The 21,609-nt window shown below is 34.8% G+C and overlaps 1 protein-coding gene across 4 annotated transcripts in view; it reads left to right on the plus strand.

Annotated features, from left to right (window-relative positions):
- LOC136034715 (protein abrupt-like) overlaps positions 1–21,609 on the plus strand; it is a 159,503-nt gene that overhangs the window by 97,461 nt on the left and 40,433 nt on the right. For all 4 annotated transcript variants that reach the window (XM_065716072.1, XM_065716073.1, XM_065716071.1 and 1 more), the window contains 2 exons: positions 8,202–8,412; positions 9,905–10,153. In XM_065716072.1, the coding sequence (XP_065572144.1) occupies positions 8,202–8,412; positions 9,905–10,153 (460 nt within the window). The remainder of the gene's footprint in view (positions 1–8,201; positions 8,413–9,904; positions 10,154–21,609) is intronic.

Below are 21,609 nucleotides of genomic sequence, written 5' to 3' on the forward strand. Positions count from 1 at the left end.
AACAAATATATTGGAGGGCAACTAGGTCCCCTCCCATACCCTTTTTTCAAAATCGTCCGATCAAAACTTGGAGATTGACATTTTGTTCAATATAGTTCAAAGGTCGAATAACTATGCCTTTAGATATCATGACCCCCCACAGCCCTTGGAGAAAGTTCTTTAAGTTAAAAAATTTGCCCATTGTTTCCATATAGTATTTGTTATTGGGAAGTATGCACACATTTTTCGTGTGTGGGGGGATTTTCTGCCGCTGGGATTTTCCACAGGATAATTTTCGATTGGGAGAGAAGTTTTCCGGGGTCGAATTTTTCAGGAAAAATTTTACACTCGGGGCATTTGTCAGAATTGCTTTACGAAATTCTTCTTATGTCTTGTTTTCTCTTTGTTGACTCAATCTTACGCGTCGAGATGTTAAGGGTAATTTTCGGGGATAAATTTCACCAGAATTGAGTTGTCTAGAGAATAAACCTATGGGAGGAGGGATTTTTCCGTGAAAGTGTAGCCAGATTTCTTGGCATTATATAAAAAAATTCTGAAATTATATATATATATATATATATATATAAAATTCAACTGAAAGTAAAGAGCAACATTAAAACTTAAAACAAACAAAAGTTATTACGTATAAGAGTGGGGTTGCTTCTCCTGAACGCTTCGCTCTTTACGCCGAAGTTTGAATTTTTTCAAAATTCTTTAAGAACTACTCCCTAGGAAGCTTTTAAAAATACTGAGAAACTTTAACATAATGAGCGATTTGTTGAAGAGAACAAACCCCTCCCCCCTCACATATGTAATAATTTCTGTTCGTTTTAAGTTTTAATGTTGCTGTTTTTACTATTTAATAATCAACAGGCACAGGCATCCTCGGACAGGAACTGTGGGGAAACTGAAGGGATTTTGCGAAAATGTTGGCTACATAGTGAATGTTACTGCAACAGACGTCATATTTTCGTTACTAGTTAGTGTGTTTGATTGTGTATGTATTACAACATTAACCACTGACTTGTAATCAACAAGTTCAGACATCCTTTGGAAGGAGCTGGCGTGGAAACTGGACACTATGTTATGATGTTTATTTTGTTTTATTTTAGGATGGTTTTATTGGAATTACAGCCTCATGCTTGTAATCATTGACTTCAAAACCCTTAAGCTCCAACTTCAATGAAAATTAAACACAGTTTTTGACATAGTACTTACTATCTTCTTATTTGCTGCTTCCTTGTTTCAATATCCACCTTGTAATGTATAACTTCAGGGATAGTTTGATGCAAACAAGCCGCAGGGTTCTAGCCGCATCCCCTCGGAAAAGTACCCCAGCGAAAAATTCCACTCGGAAAAGCCATCCCTCGTGGAAAATTTCCTTGGAAAATTCACGCTTGGAAAATCCCCTCCCCCCTGTGGACAGTCGTCCCAGGGAAATCCCCCAACATTCATAATTGAGCCGCTAAAAGGATAGTTAAATAAAAAAAAAAATGAAGAAAAGGAGGGATTTAGGAATATTCTATCAATAGGCTACTCCAAAGTATAGGCAGAATACATGGTGTAGGATATCCATAGTATTGATTTTTACATTTCAATTTCTTTTAACTCTTTTTTTTTATTTTCGGGTGTTGAGTGATCATAACAGGGCAGAAGGATAAGTTAGAGATTAAAGAAAATAAATTCAAAACATGAAATTAGTCACAACTGTAGAAGGGTTTCCCTGCGATGGAAGTGCACAGAGATCAAAACCTGGGACTAACAAGTACGAATATTTATTTCCCGTGAACTTTGTTTGGTACCAACATCTAAAATGTATGATATGTGCCCACCCCTTGCGATCGAGAACGCGTCCAATAGGCGTACATCGCAAGATTTTCCCGTCTGAATTGCCTGAAAGTTTTTTGTGTTTTTTATTTCCCTTGGACCGATTTTGGCACCAAATCTGTGATAAATGATACCAGTTCACCCCTTGCGATCGAGAATGCTTCTACTAGGCGTACATAAGAAGGTTTTCTCGTCCGAAGAACCTTCAAAAGGCTTTTTCTATCAAATTTAACTTCAAAAACGTTGGGCGAAACTCCAAGTCAGATCTGGGAATGAACTTGGAATATGGACAGAACTCCTTATTTCCAGTGAGCAGGCAAATTAATGTGTTTAGCCTTTATCTTACCCTGCTTTGGTATTTTGACCCACATCCCCAAAGCATATATTTTACATATATTTTGGAATATAGGTAGAATGTTCCATAATCCCTGCTTTTCTTCACTCTTTTTGTCTTACCGTCCTTTTGGCTGCTCAGTTTTACATTTGGGAATGATTTCCCGTGGGGTAGGGGATTTCTGAGGAGGAATTTTCGGTGGAAAGAATTTCCTGAGAGGAATACATCAGACGCCGTTGTATAGTACGATCAAAAGTCCTAAATTTATAAATGGGTACCAATGATAGCGGGATGAAGTAAGAGAACTAACAAAACTGGATGAACCACTGGTTTTTATGTTTGTTTGGAAAAAAGCGAATTTTTAATATTACAGAAATCTATATGTGTAGTTTTCAGAAAAGTACATTCCAACCCATTGATTGTTAAGAGAGGGAGGAAAGACTAGAGGTCAACAACATCCCTTAGTTCACGGTAATTTTTGCTCTATTATTTTTCTAACATGACTCTTTACATGTATACAAAAACCATTGTGTTTTAATTTAATGTCACCTACAAAGAATCTTGCTTCAACTCTGTAAAGGGGTCCCCCGCTGTTAAATTGATTTTAGCTTCACTATGGTCTCATCTTGTCGCTTTTAGTAAGCACAGACGCTAATCAAATTTCTTTCTGCATATTTTAATAAGTTGAGTCAGATATCATTGTATGATATCTTTATAGTGAGTAATATATACTTCCTCACATTACGAACATATCTAATAAACATTGCAAATTAGGTATTTTGTCCTACAATGTTTACTAAACTCATTTTCTTACAATGTCTACTATAATGTCTACTAAACATTGCAAATTAGGTATATTGTCCTTTCAGATTATTTTTTTAATGTCACAAAATATTACCTCTTAACTTGTTTGGCAGTAACGAAGCAGCCAAAAAGTTATTCATCTTGGAAAGTTATAAAGAAAGTAATAATTTCTAATAGCCTTAACATTGTTTTCGGAAATTGTCTCTCTTTGGCATTACAAGCCGTCACATTAGGCTATTTGACATTAAATAGATGTTTTTAAAAAGAACTGAGATAAAAAATTAAGTCAGCTTAAATTTGCATGCAAACATAAATATACACATGCACACATATTTTATATATATATATATATATATATATATATATATATATATATATATATATATATATATATATATATATATATATATATATATATATATATATATATATATATATATATATATATATATATATATATATATATATATATATATATATATATATATATATATATATATATATATATATATATATACTAGTTGGAGGGGGCGCTTCGTGCCCCCCCCAGGCCCCCCCCCCCGCACGCGTAAGTCGTTACGCACCATATTAGTTACGCGCCATTGTAGTTGTGTCCCTGTGTCCCACCTGTGAATATAGATAGATATATATATATATATTTTTAACTACGTAGAACTTGCGAATATACAACATTCTTGGCTGTCCCATTGTCTGTGCACATAAATAGATTGTCAGGTTTACCGACTCTTGAACATGCAACATATAATTGTCCATGGGAAAAACAATCTGTATTCAGATCTATACCTCATTATTCTAATGATTGCCCTTGAGCTTTGTTGATGGTGATTGCTAATCGAACATTCCCTGTATCCCTGTCGTCATTTATATATCCCCCTGTGCCCCCCGGCGTCCCCGTTGTTGTTGTTTCCCTGTGTCCCGGTCGTCATTTGTGTCCCGGTGTCCCAGTCTGTAATTTCTCTTTGAGTGTCGCGGTCGTCATTTATATTCCCTGTGTCCCGGTCGTCATTTGGGTTCCGGTGTCCCGGTCTGTAATTTCTCTTTGAGTGTCCTGATCGTCATTTATATTCCCTGTGTCCCGGTCGTCATTTGTGTCCCGGTGCTTATTTGATGGTGATTGCTAATCGAACATTCCTTGTGTCATTGTCAGCGAAGCGTACGACTCTATTGCGGTTGAATATAATCCTAAATTTGAAAAGCTTGAAAAATCACTCAAAACCCTAAAAATACTTATTGAAAATCTTGAGGAGCGCGTTAATCGCATAGAGATGAGGCTTGATGATTATGACCAAGAAGTTCTGCTGAATAGTCTCGTAATCCATGGAATGAAACAACAGCCAGGTGTTAACCTGAATAACACTGTGATTGATTTGGTTAAGCAGAAGTTAGGTGTTAGTGATATAAAGGATGGGCATATTACAAGTGTATTTCGATTCCGGCAGAATATGATCAGCGCTGATGGTTCTGGTAAAGTAGCTCCCATAATGGTGAAGTTTCAGAGCAAAGATATTGTCCGAAGTCTTCAAAGAAAAAGCAAAATTAGCGCGTACCGGTGTATACATCACTGAGGCTTTAACAAAGCGTCGAAGAGACATTTTGAACATGGCGAGAGACAAATTTGGTGTGAAGTATGTTTGGACAGACCATGGTAATGTCCTTGTGAAAAGGCCAAGCGACCCTTCTGTTCGCAGAATAAGGTCACTTGTTGATTGCATGTGATTTTGTTGATTAATTTTTTTTTTCCTTTTTCTTTTTCAGATATTTTTTGATTTTGATTTTTATTGTTCGATAGTAACACCAATATTTAGAATTTTTCGTTTTGATGGGTACTGATCTACTAAGTTTGCGGCTTAAGCGATATGAACAAGACCCATTTGATATTAACAAATATTTATTATCTAAGCTTGTGGCAGAGCAGTCTACTTTAAGTTTTCGGCCGGGTCGTTTTAGCACGTATATTAATGGACCTGTAGACATTAATAAAAGAATAAATGAGTGCCTTGTGTTCGCGTGGAACTGCCACATTACGTCATCTTATCATGATATTGTTCAGTTTATGTATGAAAATGATTCTATTCAGTTGCTTGCTTTATGTGAAACGTATTTGGGTAGGGATAGTCTTCTCTCGTTCTATAGTTTTCCAGGGTATTGTTTAGAATCAAAAAATCGTTCAAAAATGGGCAGAGGAGGCCTGGCGTTTCTAGTAAGGGACTCTCTACAGTATAAGGTGCGTGATGATCTTGAGGTTTGGATAGAGGGTGAGTTTGAAAGTTTTTCTGTTGAAGTTAGATTTGAAGAAAAGAATTTTTTATTTTGTATTATTTATAGACCACCAAGTGCTATGTTTGATCGTTTTATATCTGGTTTTGATGATTTAATGCTGAATGTAAGACATTCAGGTTTGGAATTTATGATAATGGGTGATTTTAATTATCATTTCAAAATACTAGCTGGTATGAATCTTGATTTTTTAAATTTCATGTCATCTCACGATCTATACCCTGTGGTTACAGTTCCAACAAGGATCACCGAGCATTCTGCGACCTTGATTGACAACATATTTGTTTCGTCACGTCAAGTAGCAACTACATGCGCAGACGTTATAGTTTCGCCTATCTCCGATCACCTGCCAGTCCTAGCTACATTAGGACTTCACATAAAAAAACAAGTTGTGAAGCGTAATATGCAGATCCGAGATCTGAAGCCAGCGAACGTTAAAATGTTTTCAGAAGAGCTAGGTGCTGTAAATTGGGAGAGTATATTTAGGGAGAATAACCCATCTTTGGCTTTTGAAAAGTTCAACACCACGCTGCTAGGTATTTATGACTTGACATGCCCACTGAAAAGCATAAAAATAAGAAAAAAAGCAGCGAGAAAACCTTGGGTTGATGATGAGCTTTTGCGAATGATTGATATAAGAAATGCTTTGTATACAGCACGCATCAATGAACCAAATGAGTTTAGTTCTGCACAGTTCAAGGATCAACGTAATCTAGTTAACTCTACTAGACGAAACAAAATGAGAAACTTTTATGGCGAAGAATTTAAGAAAAATGCATCAAACCCTAAAGCCACTTGGAAAATTATTAATGAAGTGATCAGAGGTAGTCCTGCTCCACAACAGTATAGCCTAAATGTTGGTGGCGAAATAGTTCGAGATCTTGACATAGTATGTGATTTGTTTGCTTATCATTTCTCGAAGATCGGTGAAACTGTTCAGAGTGAAGCAGCAGTAAACAATGAGTTGCTGATAGAAGAATCAACTTTTGAAGACCTAAGAGGTCAAGATTTTGAAATGAAATTAGAACCCTGCGATTCTGTAGAAATAGAGAAGATTGTTTCTTCAATAAAATCAAACAGTGCTGGGACCGATGGCCTCAACCTACGAACTCTAAATCAGTGCTTCCGAATATTCTTCCAGTACTAGTACTTTTAATAAATCTGTCAATGGCAGATGGTCAATTTCCCTGTTCGCTGGAAATGGCCAAAGTCATCCCGCTTCCAAAGTCTGGGACTCTAGTGACCTTTCAAATTGGAGACCTATATCAATACTACCCATCATTTCAAAGCTATATGAAAAAATAGTGCACAAAAGAATATATGAGCATCTAACAAATTGCGGATTTCTGTCTGAAACTCAATTTGGATTTAGAAAAAGACATTCAACTGTGCATGCTGCTTTAAATTTAATTGATAAGGCAAACGGTGCACTGGAAAAAAATTATTTTTGCATGACAATTTTCATTGATTTTAAGAAAGCTTTTGATGCTGTTGATTTTGGAATTTTGTTGGATAGATTGTCGAAGTTAGGTATTAGGAATAAGTGTTTGAGTTGGTTTGAGTCGTATTTGTGAGGTAGAAGTGTAAAAATCGTAATAAATAATGAAGTTTCACAAGCTTACCCATTGAATTGCGGAGTGCCACAAGGTTCTGTCCTAGGTCCTCTTTAATTTATGTAGATAGTAGGCCCTTTTTTATTTATGTCCTAAGCCCTTTTTAATTTATGTAGATAGTATGAGATTTTTTGTCCCTGGTTACTTAACGTCTTTTGCTGATGACACTGCTATAACTGCAATTGCCAAATCGTTGCCGGACTTGGTAGACCGAGCAAACAGTGCTTTAAAGGGACTACATACGTTTGTTACACTCAGTAAACTTGCTGTTAATGCTTCAAAAACAAGTTACATGGTTTTTAGAAGGACTGGTGAGCCCCAAGATTTACCTTCAGATATTAAGTATAATGGTGTTTCTTTAAAACAAGTCCGAGAAACGTGTTACCTCGGGTTTCTTCTTCACTTCAAACTGAGTTGGAAGGCGCACAGTGACCTAGTTTCCTGCAAAGTGTCAGGCGGAGTTGGAATGCTACGGCGTCTAAAAAATGTGATTCCTTTGAAAGTTTTAATGTCACTGTACCATACTTTAATAGTGTCGTATATAAATTATGGTTGTTTAATCTGGGCTAGTAACTTTCAGTCTAATTACAAGAGAGTTCAAGTGCAACAGAATAAGGCAATTAGAATTCTAGGAAATTATGATCGTGGAAGCGCTAGCACTGTGTCTATATATAAGAAGTTTGATATTTTAGATGTTGGAAAAATCAGAGACATGCAGATTGGTATTTTAGTATATCAGTGTCTACATAATTTAGGGCCTGATATTTTTAATGATTTTTTTTAGCTTGGGTTCTTCCTATCATGATTATGACACGCGACATTCAAATAATCTTGTTTATGAGTTTTGGAATACTTCCCGGTCGGCTCATGTCATCAGATACATGGGACCGTCCGTCTGGAATCCATTCCCACAGCAAGTTAAGGAATCAGAAAGTCTGCCTCAGCTGAAACGACGCCTCAAGGCCCATCTTCTGAACAATTAGTAATGTTGAGTATTTTAGATTGAGAGAAGGGTAGGTTATCTCCCCCCATTTTTGTTAATTGACCATTAGTTTTTGTTTTGTTTTCTTTTTTGTGTTTTTTTCTTTTTTTGTAGTTTATTTATCTTATTTATTTTTCTTTTTGATGTAAGTGAAATATTTTAAAGAAATGGATCGAATGAAATGAAATGAAAGTGAAATGAAGATGAATGAAAGTTTATTGTATTGTTTTTTGAATAAAATTACCTACCTACCTACCTCATTCTTCTCCCTCTCCCATGGAGTTCCGAGTGTATATTGGAGGCTGTATTGGTTAGAAGATTACATTGCCTGCCTTAAGAGCTTCTCATTTTTTTTTCATTTTAGATCTCAGAGTACTCTGATTCTCGTTCCCCTTCTCGGCATTCAACTCCTGAAAGACAAGATCTACCTCCTCGCAAGAGAGCCAGGCCTTATGAAGAGGAGCTGGGGTGCCAAAGACTCGCCGAATCTAATAGACCTCCGCCCGAAGAAACCCCACCGAGACCTGATGAATCTTTTAGGCATCCTGAACCTATCAATCATAATACCTTACTTGGTAAAATAGTTTTGATCTACCTAATATTTATATAAGTTTGTCAATCCGTAGATGTCAATTGAATTTGTCAAGGGACGAAGGTGCCCCCAAGGAATGTTTTTTTTTTTCACATATAGTGTCCCTAGATTAATTTTCCAACATATATTTTTAGCCTAATGATTTTATAACTTTATAGATGCAGCAGTTGCAGTTCTTAAATAATTCTCCTATCTAGTTGTATAAATAATATTTTTCAGGACTATTTTCACTTTTTAATTGGTAAATTGTGTTTATTTTACAGATTAAGGCATTTCTGAACCTTTCTCTGACTAACTTCATTCTCTTAATGTCTGTATATTATCGATTATTCATTTTGTTCTCTCTTTGTGAATTTATTTTGAAAAATCCTCTTGTTTCAAACCAAGACGGACACTCCTGTAAAAAAAAAAAAAAAAAAAAAAAAAAAAAAAAAAAAAAAAAAAAAAAAAAAAAAAAAAAAACTTTAGGCCTACTAAGACTTTTCGCGCTTTAAGACATTTTAAGTCAATTCTGTTTTTCTTTAATGAGGGGCTAGGGGCTCAAAGTTTTCATGAGCTAGATTGGGGATAGAAATAAAAAAGAAGCTAAGAACACTTTGTTCTTCAATTCAACGGAAAAAAATACAAAGAAAAGGCTTGTTTTAACAACTTGGACTTTAGAAAACCCATCTTTTCTACCCTTATAAAAAATCCTCCTTTTTGATACCTGGCCTATGACACTTTCAACCATAGGAAAACCCTGGGCTCTTGATCCTCCCCCTAATAACAGCTCGTTGAATGTATGACTTAAAACGCCAGAAAAGATAAAAAAAAATCTGGAATTGTCTTTAGTATATTGAAATGGAGACCGTTGAAACCGACCATTGTTCATATATTCTTTTAGTTCCCATCATTGAGAGATTACCGAATGGTCACAGGTAGAAATTATTATATGTCCTTTTTAAAGACAAAAAAACGTAAAAAGTAAAAAAAAAAGGGAAAATCAAAACATAAAGGGTACAAAGAAAAATATAATTTTCCCTGTTTATTTTTAATTAGGAGAAGTTATTCAAATGTCAACCATTTAACTAATATCGTAAATTATATCTAAGAAATGATTAATGTGAAAAGGTGAAAAGAAAAAAAAATGAATTAACTTGGCTAAGTAGTAAGTGCGGTGACTTGTGAAAGCCTGCTGAAACGTAAACAACAAAGAAGAAAAACGAAGAGTTAAAAATGAAACTGAAAAGAGTCGTTGTTTCATTAGTCAGCCTTATCATGTTTAGTAAGATTCTCTTCAAATATTTCTGACAAATTTTAGGAAAATCTTACAAAAAAGCCTGTTTCTAAAAGTCTCTCCATTAAAGCTACTATGGCAGATATTTCTTGCAAATAAAACACGAATAAAACATTCATTATTACGGGCAAACATCCACTGTTTATTTATCGTATTACCTGCATTTATTCTCACAAAATCATACAATAATCCGTTGTAGGGCAAGCCTTAGAGGGAAGGTCGACATCTTTTGTTGCTCAACTGTTGACTAGTCGAGGTCAGGATTCACATGAAAGAGACGATGATGCTGCTAGTGATAGTGGCGAATCCGACATATCAGATTCAGAACAAACGGAGGGAAGTTTAATGCGCGAACACGACAATAGCTATCCTGGTCATGGTGACAGACATCTAGGTCAAGACATGATGCCTCCATCCAGCTACTCACATCCACTGTTAAATCTCCAAGGTATTTTTGCTTCCTAGTTATGTTTTATTAGAACAGGGGTATAGTGGGGTATAACACTATCGTGGTGATAGACAGGATGCCTCCATCCAGCTACTCACATCCACTGCTAAATCTTCAAGGTGTTTCTGCTTCCTAGTTACGCTTTATAGAACAAAGGTACTCCAACAAGCGTCTGTTGATGCGTTTTAGGAATACCCCAGTTGCAGGGACAACGTCCCCTTTCCAAGCGCAATACGAAGAACGAAAAACAATTATGAAAATAGGAACCTACGTGGAAAATCACAAATCCACTGAAATTTTTAGGAAGCCTAGACCAAAGAATTTTGGACTACCCCGTCTGACATAGATGACATAGAATGAGGCTCAGTTGTTTTTTCTTAACAAGTTTGTCTTAACTACGTCGCTGATTGATACTGTGATCTGAGGAATTATTGGACGTCCTCCCCTTTTCTAAGATACTTGCTTCTTTCGTGTTTATTTCTTATTCTTATAAATTACTATGCAGAGCTATTTAACTGTTAGTCCTTTTATACAACCTTCTCTTTTAGTCATCTCACATTTGGCTTATCTTTTCCACTTGATAATTACAACAAGATAGAAAAATAAGTAATGAAAATTCATGGGTAGTAACAATTAAGGATTATTTAATAATTTTCTAATATTCAATAAATTAGTTATTTAATTAACAATGTACAATAATATTATAATGCGATTTTCAATGAACAGTTCACAAAAGTAGCTTTTATTTGAACTTGTTGTTGAAACATGCTATTTTTTGTAAAAGAATCAATGAAAATAACTTTCTAAAAAATTGATTATTATTTAAGACATTTGAAATATGAATTTCTACTGGAATATTATGGAGACTGAGCGTTCGTAAAGAATTTGCCGCCATTAACTTCAACAGTAACAAGTAATGATTGGCATTGAAGCCCATAGATGCCAGGATTTTGTTAAACACAGCCCGCATTTGACTTGCAGTAATTCATAAGGTTTTTGTGTAAAACGGTTTGCAAAATGGGTTTTCATTACCTATCCTACTAAACTATATGCACTCAATCGACGGTCGGTCTAATCTGCGCTGTTATGTCTAGTTTGGGTGGCAAGATGATCAGGTATTTCTGTTTTTTTCCCGAAAATGCATTTTGTCTTCTTTTCTAAAATGCTAAAAAAGTCCAAATTTTGAGTTTTTTGCATTAAAATCGTTTTTATCTTATCATGAAGGCTAGATAAAAATATTTCTTATGCAGGCCCCCATCTCCTGTAAATTTATAAGGGGTAACACTCCACTAAATGAATTACCCCAATCGAAATATATATTTTACGTTAAATATTGTTCAACTGTTTCAAGTCCTTTGTTAGTTTAGTGTATAGCCTGATGACAACAAGTTGTATCTATCCGCAAATTTGGGAAAGGGGGTGGGGGGCTTATAATTTACAATGATGAAAAACATTTATGAGCACAGGAGTCTTGTTCCTACTTCATGCTTGCGTGTAAAACTGTATTATCAAAAGTTGTTTTTTTTTGTTACACACACATTTGTCTTTGCAGGCATCAAGCACAATTAATTAATGAATCATCCCAAAAATCCATGTTTAACTTTAAATTTGTTGCTTTTCTCATTACGTCATTGCAACTAAACTTTATCATATGTTTTCAAACTAGTTACGTTTATAATAAAATATTTTTTAGTTTCTAGGCCCAGAAGTTAAAAATTCAGAAGGTATTGGCTTCAATTTTCGTCAAGATAATCCTTGACAATCCTTGAAGGACAGTCATAAAACTTTATATTTTTGGAGGGAAGAGGGCGTATTTTTTCAAGTTTCCTAATATCAACCAAAATGTATTTATCTTATCTAAACAATGTAAAAAAACCCATAAATAGTAACTTTGTTGTTTCATTATTTTGGAAGGGAGGGGCCTAAGGGTTTCTGTAGTTTAAACTGGTTCGTGGCTTTTCAGCAAGAGATAATAACCTCATTGTCTTTATGCAACGTCTCTAGATATTTTAGACTAATAATTTGAGTCTCTCGACTAGTTGAACCACTTAGCTCCTAACGACTCGACAAATATGCTTAGACTTCATTTGTACAGGGCTAGTAGTTTACCAGGTATTCGAAAAAAAACTTCGAATGAAACACTCGAAATTAATAGTCCGGATGAAAAATCGGAATGAATAAATAGAACCAAATAGAAATAGAATAAATAGAACGAATAACTAGAAATAGAATAAAATAGAAAATGAATAAATTTTCTGAGCCATATTTTTTTTTTTTTTTTGAATGCGAAAGTAGAAGATTAAAATTCCCTGTCAAACTCTTTATTTTTCTAGAGAGTTTCCTCCGTGTGTTTTATTACATCTTTAACTATGCCCTTCTTATTCTAAAACTTTTTCTATGTTTCTATTTGCAATTGAAGGGAATTTTATTTTTTATATTCAATCTTTTGTACCGAAGTATTATTGTCAACTCTTGACAAAGAATTTTTGAAGTCGTTGTTCCAACTCATAAGTCTTTTATTCGGAGAGTAATTCAGGGAAACAATCAAAAATATAGTTCGTTGCAGTTATTTTCTCAGCAAATAGACAATCGAAGTATTTTTCAGTAATCATCGAGAACCAAAGTCTAATATTCGTCCTCGTCTAAATCAGAATATTACTAAAAATTCTTTAAAGAACAAAGGACTAGCTTCCCAGAATGAATTTTCCCTTGTAAGTTGTCGACTCAGGGAAAGAATAGAAATTAGTACCTTTGTCCGACCGTGATTACGAGCAAATGTGATTACGCTACAAGAGAAAAGGGGGAACTTTTTAGGTAGGTTCAAAGTTTTATCGTTCTAGGAGAATACGACCGGCTTAAAAGGGTTTCTTCGCCTGAAAAATTGGAATTAGAAAAAGGCTAAGGGACTAAAGTCTCTTCTAAATGAGAAATCTCTGTGTGGAATAGCATTCCGTTAACTTTTAAGTAGGCTCGAATTTTTACTGAAACTTCACCAGTGATTTTTCTAACTTTTGTTCTAATTAATCCAATGAATCAGTAGAAAGTTAGTATGATATACCCAAAGACCTTATATTAACTAGACAAGTGTTTCTAAGCCTGCAATACGCATACAGGGTTGATGATTCACATTTTATTCATTTATTTAAATAGGCATCATAGGGGTGAAATGAATTTCAGTTTATCTTACTTTTACAATCTCGAAGAAAAAACAAAAAAAAAGGTCAGCTGTTAAATGCACTAGGGAAATAGGGAACGAAGGAGTTTACAAATCGGTTCGAACGGCACTTGACGAATGGTAGCTTGTTCTAATGCGTGATAAATCTGCTGATTGGTGTGAAAGGTTGGAAAATAAATCGATTTTTTTCCTGTACTAATATCGCTTTCTCCGATTCTTTCATTAGATCACGTCTTCAACTGAATAAAATGGGTAAGCTCAAAAACTCAAGGGCACTTGCAGTTGCTATAAATATTAATATGATGTTAGTATCTTTTCCCTCCGTCAGTACTCCGGATCCACTGTCGTATGAGATCTTTGATGGCGCAAAAACAAACCAAGGTATTGGATTAGAAAGGCAAAAACGTGCCTTGATGAAAATAAATTACTCCATACTTGTGGGTACCTTTTGACATTCTTTCACTCTTAAGTGATATAGTTACAAAAAGGTTGAGAGCCGTTGAACAAGACTCCAAACATCAGCAAAATTATATTAATAGACATTAGACGAGTTAGGTTTCCCATGGATTAACTAGATTTTTAAGAATTGAATTCTATGTTAAGTGATAATTAGTATAAGTACATTTTGATTATGTCTTTATGAAAATCACAAATATTCTTAGTTGAGTTTAAAAGTTCTTTGAGAAAGTTTTTGTCAAAATGCGTGCTCCTGAGTTATGAAATATCTATTTCATAGCTCGTGGGTTTCCATAGAGAGGAAATATCCTCTCTCCGTGCGTGGGTTTTCATCCACCCTCTGATGAAGGTGTAAAGTGCCGTCCACAAAGAAATGACTCGAGGAGGTCGCTTAGAATAGGATGACCGTTTATGAGACCACTGCTTTTCTCAAAGAAAAAAGTCCTGCAAAGCAAGTGCTTGTATTAGGGTTTTGAAACAATATTTTTTTTCTGGAAGTTATACATCTCATTGTTTTCCTACATACTTTTATCCAAAATGATAGATAAAACATGGCTTGAACACTATAGGTTCAATGAAGTGTTTCTTTCTCAGGAAAAAGTCTCAAATTTAGTTACAAAACTTGTTTTTGACTTTTATTTTGTTGCTAATTATTGTTTCTAAATTTTTAAAACTTCTAGGCCTTATACCCAACTCTTCGTTTAACTTAAGAGCATTCAAATCACTAGTTTTTGTCATTTTGAACCAAAAGGAATTTGAAAACACACGCATAACTTAAAAAAATTCTTTTAAGCCACCCTAGCTTGCACGTACGAAATAATATGATTTATTATTTGCTAGATAGAAAATTTTAAACAGTACCACTTTTTGGGATAAAAATTACAATTTTTTTTTTTTACAGTCTAGTCTTTATGAAAATGAATGTGCTTGAGAGATGATTAGGGCGTTGATTAGACAAGCCTTATAAACCATCTTTACCTCTTTGGACAATGTTTGGAAATAGAAAACACCAATAAATTTCCAATATAGGAATTGGGCACCATTCCAAAATCTTCGTCATGTTATGAGTAGCTCTCTTTCCCCAAGAAAAGATAAAGTTCTTGCAATTTTCCATTTCTTTTCTACTTCAAGTAGGTTTGGTCTGAAAATTACAAAGTATTGAATGCACTTATTTGTGAAAGAACCTTTCCAGAAAATTTCCTAAAAATGAGAAACGTGGCTATTTCAGCATTTTAAACATTAAAGAGAAGAGCTATGAACGATGTTAATTTAGGATCGCGCCTTTATTTCGTAATTAAATAAAAAAAAAAAAGTTTTTTCAACTGATAGCATGGAGTAACATTAAACTTAAAACGAACATAAATTACTCCGTATATTAAAGGGGATGTTCCCTCCTAAACGCCCCGCTTTTTTACGCTAAAGTTTGGCACTTTCTCACAACTCTACTTTTTAAAACAATAAAAAAAACTTTAGCGTAAAGAGCGGGATGTTTAGGAGGGAACAGCCCCTTTCATATACCAAGTAATTTCTGTTTATTTTAAGCTTTAATGTCGCTCCTTACTTACAGTTGAGAAACTTGTTTTTTTGGTTTAATTTCTGAACGTTTTTGAATTAATACGTTTTTGAACGTTTTTTAGTTATGTTTTATTTTGGTTCTCCGCACATGTATAATTAGAACGAAATTTGCATATTAATTTTTTGTGGCTAAATGGCTTTCTCATAGATTTGATCGGACGATTTTGAGAATAAAGAGGTGAGGTAGGAGGCCTATTTGCCCTCCAATTTTTCGGTTACTTAAAAAGGCAACTGGAACTTTTATTAATTTTTTTTACGAACATTCTTATTAGTAATAAATATACCTAACTTACGAATTAATTTACGTAACGAGCTTCTATTTTCGTGTATTTTTATTACGTATATGAGTGGGTTCACCCCCTCGTCAATACCTCGCTCTTTAATCTAAAGCTTAAATTTTATCCCAATTCCATAAGAATGACCCTGAATCACAAAGGTTGTAGAATAAACAGTCGAAATTACAAAAAGTAATTTAGCGTAAAGAGCGAGTTATTTAGGAGGAGATGAACCTCTTCATATGTGTAATAATTTCTGTTCGTTTTAAGTTTTAATACTACTCCTTATATTCAGTTGAAAAAACATTTTCATATTTATTTTTTCATTGTTTTTTTTTAAGAATGCTAGAAAATCCTGCATCCCCTTCGTGGAATTTCTCTTCCCCGTGATAAATTTTCATGGAAAGATCATCCCACGTAGTCCCCTCCCATCGACTCCCCTCCCACCAACCAGAATAAAATCCCCATGAAAATGTCTGTACACTCCCCATAACCATTTCTATATGTAAATAATGGTCAAAGTTTTTGACTAGCAGCCCCTCCCCCGGGGACTGTGGGGGAGTAAGTCTTCCCAAAGGAAATAATTATTGGGTTTTTCGATTATGCTGAACAAAATGGCTATTTCAAAATTATGATCCGGTGACTTTGGGGAAAAATGAGCATGGGAGGGTCTAGGTCACTTAAAGAGGGCACTAGAACTTTTAATTTCGTTAAAATGTCCCTTTCGTGATATTCTAGGACCGCTGGGTCGATACGATCACCCCTGGAAATAATAAAAAAAAAACATATAAACACGCACCTGTAATCGGTTTTCTAGCAAAAAATGCGAAATTCCATATTTTTGTAGATAGGCACTTGAAACTTCTACACTAGGGCTCTCTGATACGCTGAATGTGATGGTGTGATTTTTGTTAAGATACTATGACGCTTAAAGGGTGTTATCCCCTATTTTCCGAAAGAAGGCAAATTTTCTCAGAATGTAACTTTTGATGGGGAAGACTAAACTTGATGAAACTTACATATTTGAAATCAGCATAAAAATTTGATTTTTTTGGTGTATCTACTAGTATCAAATATCTCATTTTTAAAGTTTTGGTTACTATTGAGCCGAGTCCTTACTATAATTCGTTACCACGAACTGTTTGATACCACAGGATTTTATGCTTCAAAATCGCTTAAGTATGTTTGCTTAGGTATGGATAAACTATGGTTATGACATTTCGGTGCGAGTAAACCCTTCACTAATCTGTTAACACATACATAGTCTTTAAGGAAGGGATGTAGATGATTTACTCTGGCTAGGGGGAAGGATACCTTTAAAATGAATTTTCTAAGGAATCTTGGCAATTTTAGGAAATGATACAGCAGAAAAAGAGCTGTTAGATACATTACAACGATATTTTACAGAAAAAAAGAATACATGTATATATATATATATATATATATATATATATATATATATATATATATATATATATATATATATATATATATATATATATATTACAGGCATAGCGTATGGCTCTTTACAATAGCCAGCACTAAAGTTTTATCTTTGATAGTATTTAATTTACTTTTCTTGGAAAGCTATGTAAATACAAATCCACTTGCATTTTCTGAATTAGAAGTTTGATTTACTTTGCTCGGCCGACTTGAACTGTCCCAGTAAACTTTTGTGCCATCTTTGAGAAAGCGGGTACAGGAAAATTCTGCAGATCTATAAAAATCTGTAGTTGTAAACTGCCACAAAGAGGAGTAGGGCTAAGGCCCCCTTGACCGCCCTTAAACCAGAGCATAATTTTTGCTTACTGAAAATAAAATATGTTTTAAACGTTGTGATTATAACTCTAGTAAATCAAAAATCACTAAGACTTTCACGAATGAATATCAGTATATATTAAACTGTCAATTCAGACGGCTTTCTGTTCTTTTTCTGGATTCTAGTCGTTTGGGGTTTCATTTGTTTATTTATTTATTGTTGTAATTCATCCAATTTTTTAATTAGAGAATTGTGTATGGAGAAGCAGAATGAATCAGATCTAAAATTAAACATTTGTATTGCTTGCATGCCCTCGTACACTCTGGACTCGCTAATGTCAACTGCACAAACACCATCACTGCACAAGAGGAAGTGATTATTTCTCAAGGTTCTCTGTTCAGCGCAAACGCAGCAAGCCTTGTAAAAAAAAAGGTAAAGGATGCGGCATTTAGACTTTACAGTCCGTACCGGCGGTGCTGATCTCCGTTTCTTGGCCCTTCAGCCAGGAAGTGCAATGGGGGGTTGGGGGCCAGCCAACCTGTGCTTTCGCACACCCTTTCTGTTTACCTTCCCCAGATTTCTCCAGGTACCCATTTAGAGCTAGGTCGACTCTGGCTAAGCTTACAGGATCACGCCACTGACCCCCGTCCCTAACTGAAGAATTGGGTACACCGGGATTCGAACCCGCGTCCTCTCAGACACAGGATCCTGAATCCAGCGCACCAACCCACTCGGACAGGGCGGCCTAATGGGCAAGCCTTGTGCTATCGTAAAAAATGTGAAATTCGTAAACTAAGGCTGATACGCAGGAAAGAGATATTCGATAAATCACTGGATTAAGAGTGAAGCCTAAAGGCAAACAAAGTTATCTACAATAACCGAATGGTTACATTGGCTGGACTCTCCCTTATATACAGGACGGTTTCGGATCGATTTAAAATGCCGCTCTTTGCTTTCTTTTGACAAGTAGATTTGTTTATTTAAAATTTTCCAAGGCTGTCAATTTGAGCTGTTTGAGCCGTGCTATTTTTTTCAAATCGAAATAAAGATAGGGGGAAGTTTATTTTATTCCATTAAATACAAGTTGTCTGGAATTGACAATTATCGGAGTATCGATATTTATGGGTTAATCATGAAATCTGATTTTGTATCGCGAGATTTTCGAAAAAATCGCGAGATCTCACCATAAACCGTTGAGTATTGAAGTACTGTATATACATGAGCATAATAGTATGCGACAAGGACATAACAGAGAAAATCCCGTTCGCATATGCTTTCATGTAGTTTCAGTTTAGCTGTTAGTCTCATTTTACGCATATTTTTATTCCAAAATGGAAGATGGTTGCTTTATAGTCTTATTTCACACGGTATAGCAAAAGGACTTATAAATCCATATTTTCTTACACTAAAATAAAGGGACTACTGTTCTTTGAATGTCGCCTGTGAACATGGGCAACAATTTTGTTGGCGGCCCAAACCGCTCTTACATTGTGGAAGATTCAGTATTTTCACCAAAGCTCACGTGGATGTAGGGGATGTTTCGGCAAGCGAAAGTGTTGAATAAAAACATGCAGTCAAAGTGCATGTATTTGTAAACTTGATTGTAAATCAATGCTACCGATAACTCAATGTGTAGCAGATACAAATACACTGCACAAGATACTATTTAAAACTCTGACTCTCTGCAATCGTCATATATTAAAATATCAAACATTAATTTATCTCGTTTTCAGTCAGGGCCTTTATTTCGTCATAGCAGCAAGAGTGATAATCTTCGTAAATTTAATATCCCCTAAAGAACCTTGTTTACATTTGTTTTATGCACATAAATTTAAAAAGACCTTTCTATCCGACGTGTAATCCAAAGTTTTTTCCTCTTCACTTTCAGAAAACAAGAGTGCAAAGACATTGTAGAAAGTTTTGAGGATTTGACCTCCTTAATCAACTTGTTTTGCAAAAATCGTAGTTACCGCGTACCACTTTAAAGGAATTGGCAAATAACTTCACAAATGGCCTAAAAAATGTATATCAGAGGTTGAAATTGTATTCTTACCATTGGGATTCGTATTTAGCTAGATGATCTTACTGTGGCAAAGCTTTGAAGGGCTTTTGACAAGTATGATCTTGAATAGGTTTACTTAGTTTGTACACACTAAATATAAATAATATTTTAGGCCTGAATGCCAACATTGATACATCAAATACAAAATAAAGAAAAAGATCACCGGGATTCATTCAGTCATTGGAAGGGTATACCATCCCATAAAGCCATATTAAAAAAAAAGAATTTCTTACAATCAGTACAGCTCATTTACCAAAAACAGAAAGCAAAAAAATTAGTCATTTATTGTAAAAAGTTATTTCCTGATCTTTAAAAGTTATGGTATCCTTTTCTCACTTAATGTGTTTTAACCAGCAAAAAAATAAATGATACTTTGAAAAATACACTTTCGTCGCTGAAACAAAAAAATGGTTTTTCATTTCTAATTTGCAAGTTAAAAAAAAACTACAAAAGATTATTTCAGTTTTATTTCCATATTGTGGAAGACTATCCTTCCATCAGTCAAAATCTGAAGACTTTTAACAACAAGGGAGAAAGAATAATTATGTTAAACAAATTCAGTAGTACATGTAATACACCTTGTGACACAAGTATGTGTGAGGAAAAGTAAGCGGCTAACAATCAACAACTTTTAAAAAAGAGAACTTTGAAGTAGGCCCTTTTTCTCCAATTCAGCAAAATCTTCTGGTTTCCCATAAGCAGAGAAACTAAAGTCAGAATAGATTTGTAAAAGTCTATCCAAGGGAATTGTTCCCCAAAAACAAAGTACAAGAAAAGATTCTCTTTCCTCTTTTCAGTGAATATATACTGACAAAAATCTATAAAACTTGCAACAATGTTAGAAACTACTTTTCATTCCAGTTCTGCCAATTACTATTAGTTTGTCCTGGCGGATTTTCAAGGAAGTGTTAATAGAATTTCCTGTGAAAATTTGAAAATATCTCTATTCTTCTTAGAAAATTATGACTTTTCCATTGTTAGAAAACAAAATTATTTCATCAAGGCAAGAAAGGAGCTAGATGGAAGATTTTTATTCCCTTACGGGGGGAGGGAATTTAAGGAAGTACTAATTTAAACATAATCTGCACACGGGTGTTTTTGTGTTACCTTTATGTCACTTGATCTTGCCTTCAAGGCGGATGGGAGCGGATGTACCCGTTCCATTGTTTATTTTGAACCATTGTGCCTTATAAAATGACTAACAAACAGCTATGACAAAATATAAATACGAATATGAATGACTAAAGTTTTTTTTTCTAAAAGTATCTTAAAGTTTAGCTTCCAATATACGAGTTGCTAAAATATAAGTCACACAATACCCATTTAAGTAGTACTTTTTGTATAACGACGTTACTATTTAACGTAAATAACGCGTTATCATACATACATACGTAGAAGTGGACCTCTGGGACGGTTATTTGGTGGTGAAAGGAAGGAATGTAAATAACGCGTTATCAGACAGTTCGTGGTAACGAACTGTTTGTCACCGGATCAAATATATATATAGTCACATATAGTCACCATATAGTTACATATAGTCACCGGATCAAAATTCTGAGATAGCCATTTTATTCAGCGGAGTCAAAAAACCTTATAACTATGTCTTTGGGGTCGACTGACTCCCCCACAGTCCCCGTGGGAGGGGCTACAAGTTACAAACTTTGACCAGTGCTTACATATAGTAATGGTTATTTGGAAGTGTACAGACGCTTTCAGGGGGATTTTTTGGTTGGGGGAAGGGGTTGAGAAGATGGGGATATGTTGGGGGAACTTTTCTTGGAGGAATTTATAATGGGGGACGAAAATTTTCATGAAGGGAGCGCAGGATTTTCTAGTTTATTTAGAAAAAAAAGAACAATGAAAAAATAAATATGAAAAAGTTTTTTCAACTGAAAGTAAAGGGCAGCATTAAAACTTAAAACGAACAGAAATTATCACGCATATGATGGGTCCACCTCCTCCTAATACCTCACTCTTTACACTAAAGTATTTTTAGTAATTTCAACTATTTATTCTACGGCTTTTGTGATTCAGGGGTCATTCTTAAGAAATTGGGACCAAATTTAAGCTTTAATGTAAAGAGCGAGGTATTGACGAGGGGGTAAACCCCCTCATATACGTAATAAAAACATGAGAATACTGAAGTTCGTTACG

Source organism: Artemia franciscana, chromosome 13 (genome assembly GCF_032884065.1).
Source record: "Artemia franciscana chromosome 13, ASM3288406v1, whole genome shotgun sequence".
In the NCBI taxonomy this organism is placed as follows: Eukaryota; Metazoa; Arthropoda; class Branchiopoda; order Anostraca; family Artemiidae; genus Artemia; species Artemia franciscana.